Here is a 4,741-nt window from a genome sequence, read left to right as displayed (position 1 = left end):
GATCATTTCTTACATTAGCTCTGATCAAGAAAAACAAAGACAAGTCACTGGCAGTGGCAGCCCCATCAACCAGTGGTGGTGGTGGTGGATCCTCCACTATTGGTGTAGGAAGGATGCCACTGGGATTGATCAGAGATGTTTTGGTTTTGATAAGAGATGTGAGCAGGAGAGGAGATCAACAGTTTGAGAATCAGCAATCTTCCCTTCTTCAAGTGGGGTGCCTGATTTGTACCTCACTCGCAAAGCTTCATTTTCTGATTGCTTTGCTTGCGCTGTCCCATGCTTTATATCGTCCTTGCTCGTCGTCATTCTCTCTCTCTCTCTCTCTCTCTCTCTCTCTCTCTGTGTTTTACTGCTTGAAATGTGGGATTTGATTACTTGTTTGCCTTCCTTTTTCATCAATTTATAGCAATTTCACCTTCTTGGTAGTGTTGGGTGTCTCTTCTTTCTTCACCCTTTCTACCACTGGTGGCAGTTCACTTTAACACAAAGTTGACTACTGCCTCTTTGTAATGCAACGTGTCTTGGAAACCTGTGCTTTGTTTCCTCTTCTTAGATCATGCCACGTCTCCCCACTTGTACTGGAGCGGTGGTGGTTAGGGGTGTGCGCGGTGCGGGTCGGTGCGGTTTGAGAGAAAAATAGAAACCGTATGGCGGGTGGCAGATTGATAGAAGTGTCACTAGAATTTGCCATTTTCCTTATCAAAAACCGGCGGTTCGGTTGGCAAATAATGGCGGATTTGCCTTGGCGGTTCGGGCGGATTGGCGGTTTATAAAAAATATAATTCAAATTACAAAACTTAAATCAAAGAGTAAAAAAAAGACGAGAGACATCATGATGTTAAGCATCTTGCGAAGCTTTCTTCTGATGCAGCAAGTGTAGCAACAACTTGATAATATCAACGACTATGTCATCAGTTCATTACAAGTATCTGTGGAAGCTGCAATGATCAAATACAATACATAAAATTTTTCTCGAGCATTAATGTAATACTATATTCTAAGGTATAGAACAACAAGCAAACTTAAGTAAAAAAGAATTTTTAGAATCCTATAAAACATGATTTAATAGCGGTGCGGGTTGGTGCGGTTTGGAAGAAAAATAGAAACCGGCGGATTGATAAAAATGTCACTAGAATTTGTCATTTTTCTTACCAAAAATCGGCGGTTCGATTGACAAATAATAATGAATTTGCCTTGGCGGTGCGGTTTTGACGGTTTCTGCGGTTTTGGTGGTATTATGCACACCCCTAGTGGTGGTTATGTGGGAGAGTGGCAGTGTGGTAAGGAACTCAAGGAATTATATATGTAGTATTTTTAAGCTTTTGTTAATTTATTTTTAAAGTTAATTTTTTTTTTCATATTTTAAGTTTTTGTCAATTTATTTTTAAAGTTAGTTTTTATTTAAAATTAGATAGAACATATCACATTAACTATTATATAGCATAAAAAATATATTATTATATTAAATTTTATATTTGTGTGAGTTACATGTAATAAAATATTTTTATGTCATGTAATTATCAATGTGTTATTTTTTATTTAATTTTAGATATAAATTATCTTTTAGAATAAATTAGAGAAAAAAATTTAAAAAAATTAAAATATAAAAAAAAGAAGTGAGAAAAAGTAAATTTTTAAGGCCAAAATTAATTACTTGTTTGGGGTGTGTTATACAAGTAATTTTTTAATTTTTTTTAGGTTACATCATTTCTTTATTTTTCTTTTTCTGTGTATATTTTCATAAAAAATTAAAAAAATACATTTATTTGGATCATTTTAAATAATATTTTAGTTGAACTTTTGAAAGAGTGTACACGCACGTGCTGTGCGTGAGGTTCATCAATCCACTGCAATTGGATAACGAGGGGTGGAGTTGTGGACGGGACTGATGGACTGAGTAAAGCAGCGAAGTTCCTTGATTTTTTAACAAAAAATTTCATTCTAGTAAACAGAAAAAACAACAAATAACAAAAAAATAAAAAAATAAAAATTGAAGTAAAGCATAACAGTGGAAATCGATCATCAATTCCATTTCCATCTCTTTGTTTGAGAAGAATCAAGATTTCTTGACAGCCATTAAGACCCAAGTGTAAGAATCAATTCCCACCTCTCTTTCTCTCTTTTCCCTCTTTCTAGTTTCTTATATTATCTTTTTTTATTTTTTTGGTTTGAAGATTTGTTCATGTTGAGAGTTCAGTGTATTATTGTATTTGTCTACCATTATATATCTCTATTTGCTCATATCTACTCCTTATTCAACCACTTACTAGCAAGTACACACCCAAGATCTTGATTAACCCTATCACTACCCATTAAATATCTTTGAAGTTATTCAATTCATGGCAGTCCTCCTAAATTCAGTTTCCCCTATAAAGAACCCATCTCAAGAAAATGCAAGAAAGCCTTGTGGGTACTTTTCCCCAATCCCAAATCTCCATTCCTTTTCACTCACCATGGGTTTTTCTAAAGTTTTGGCATCTACCCAGATGGCCATATCGCCAAAAGAAACTGTTTTCACAATGCCCAATTGGAGCTCTGGTAGGAATGACCCAAGAACTAGGGATCTTCGACTCAATGATGCATTTCTGTATTTGGAATATATGGTTGGGGAGGGACACAAGCCTGATGTGGGTCATGCCACGCAGCTCTTGTATGATCTTTGTAAGTTGAACAAACTCCGAAAGGCGACTAGAGTGATGGAGATGATGGTTAATTCAGGTTGTTCACTGGATCCGTCTACCTATAATTTCTTGGTGGATCATTTGTGTAGGAGAGGGAATGTTGGTTATGCAATGCAATTAGTCGAAAAAATGGAGGAATGTGGATATCCAACCAATACTGTTACATACAATTCTCTTGTGAAAGGGCTCTGTATGCGCGGAAACTTGGATCAAAGCTTGCATTATTTAGACAGGTTGATGGAGAAAGGATTGGTTCCTAATGTATTCACTTACTCTTTCTTGCTCGGAGCTGCTTATAAAGAGAGAGGGGTAAGTGAAGCGATGAGACTATTGGATGAGATCATTGCTAAGGGTGGAAAACCCAATTTGGTTAGTTACAATGTTTTGTTAACCGGGATGTGCAAAGAAGGTAGGATTGATGAGGCGATAAGTTTCTTTAGGGATTTACCTTCTAAAGGGTTTAGTCCCAATGTTGTGAGCCATAATATTTTGTTGAGGAGCTTGTGCTACGATGGGCGTTGGGAGGAGGCAAATTCACTTCTTGAAGAGATGGTAGGGGAGGATCGTTCGCCATCGGTCGTTACCTACAATATACTAATTGGTTCGCTTGCTTATCACGGTCAGACTGATCATGCCCTCAAGGTGTTGGATGAAATGTTCAAGGGACCGTTCACACCCACTGCTGCTACCTATAACCCAATTATTGCTCGTCTATGCAAAGATGGGAAAGTAGATAGTGTAGTTAAGTGTCTTGATCAAATGATTCATCAACATTGCAATCCCAATGAGGGTACATACAATGCCATTGCCGTGCTTTGTGAGGAAGGGAAGGTTGATGAGGCTTTTTCTATAATTCAGAGCTTGAGTGATAAGCAAAACTCATCTATCCATGACTTCTATAGAACTGTGATCTCAAGCTTGTGTAGGAAAGGAAACACATACTCAGCTTTGTTGCTTTTATATGAAATGACAAAGTGTGGATTTACACCTCATTCCTTGACGTATTCGTCTTTGATCAGAGGATTGTGCATGGAAGGGATGTTGGATGAGGCGATGGAGATATTTATGATCATGGAAGAAAACAACTACCAACCTGATATCGAAAATTTCAATGCACTTATTCTTGGGTTATGCAAATCACGAAGAACAGATTTGTCTTTGGAGATTTTTGAGATGATGATTGAGAAGGGCTACATGCCTGTTGAGACAACTTATACCATTGTGGTGGAAGGTATTGTCCACGAAGAAGAAAGAGAGCTTGCTGCAGCGGTTTTGAAAGAGTTGCACCTGAGACAGGTCATGAGTCGGAAAACAGTAGAGAGACTTGTCATGCAATATGACCTTGAGGGGTTATCATTATAGGCAGAAATCAGACAGAAATGAAAGAAAATTGAAAGCACGGAAGAAAGCAAAATGGAATGAGGGATTTGTGATCAATACAAGCAAGATGAGGGCTCCAGAAGGGTTTGGCTCAATTATGGGTTCTGTAGACTACTAATGAAATGAATGCCAATATGGGAATTGAAATTGCACTCAAAGCCTCTGAAAGGTGGTAACTGGGAAAGGAATGAATATTGAGCATATCATGTATACTATCCTTTGCTTCAATATTGCTGCTTTCCAATTCCGACCTTTGTGAAATTCTGTTACTCGTGTAAATGACTTGTTCTCTGCTAGCAAATTGATTTTGTTTTTCATGCTGAACACAGTACTTACCATTGGTTTTATCTTGATATACATTCTTGAACTTTTTACCAGAAATTTGAAAAGCAAGTATCCAAAGTTGGATTATTGCAGAACTTTTTATAAATGATTAGTGTGTAAGAGTCTCCAACCGAATGCAATTGAACCATGTAGGTTGTGACTCATCAACAACCTGGTTTGATGCCACTGAAACCCAATTTCTAATACCATGGGCATACACATTTGAATCAAATGCTTGAATTGTTGCCATGAATTGGAAGAGCAGTTCAACATTCCTACTGGATGGTGTTCACCATGCTTCAAACGAGTGCAACTTGAAATTTTGCAAAATGCTTACCAAGATCCAAGCAATT

The 4,741-nt window shown here is 37.2% G+C and overlaps 1 protein-coding gene across 1 annotated transcript; it reads left to right on the top strand.

Annotated features, from left to right (window-relative positions):
• Positions 1–91: 91 nt before the first annotated feature.
• On the top strand, positions 92–4,388 carry LOC114311019 (uncharacterized). The gene has a single exon (XM_028257108.2). The coding sequence runs from the start codon at positions 2,343–2,345 to the stop codon at positions 4,044–4,046; it is 1,704 nt and encodes a 567-aa protein (XP_028112909.2). The 5' UTR covers positions 92–2,342; the 3' UTR covers positions 4,047–4,388.
• The last annotated feature ends 353 nt before the right edge of the window (positions 4,389–4,741 follow it).

This window comes from Camellia sinensis, chromosome 8, assembly GCF_055761805.1.
Source record: "Camellia sinensis isolate YWXY chromosome 8, ASM5576180v1, whole genome shotgun sequence".
Classification (NCBI taxonomy): Eukaryota; Viridiplantae; Streptophyta; class Magnoliopsida; order Ericales; family Theaceae; genus Camellia; species Camellia sinensis.
Note: the sequence above shows the minus strand (reverse complement) of the source record. Positions and strands in the feature narration are given on the sequence as shown.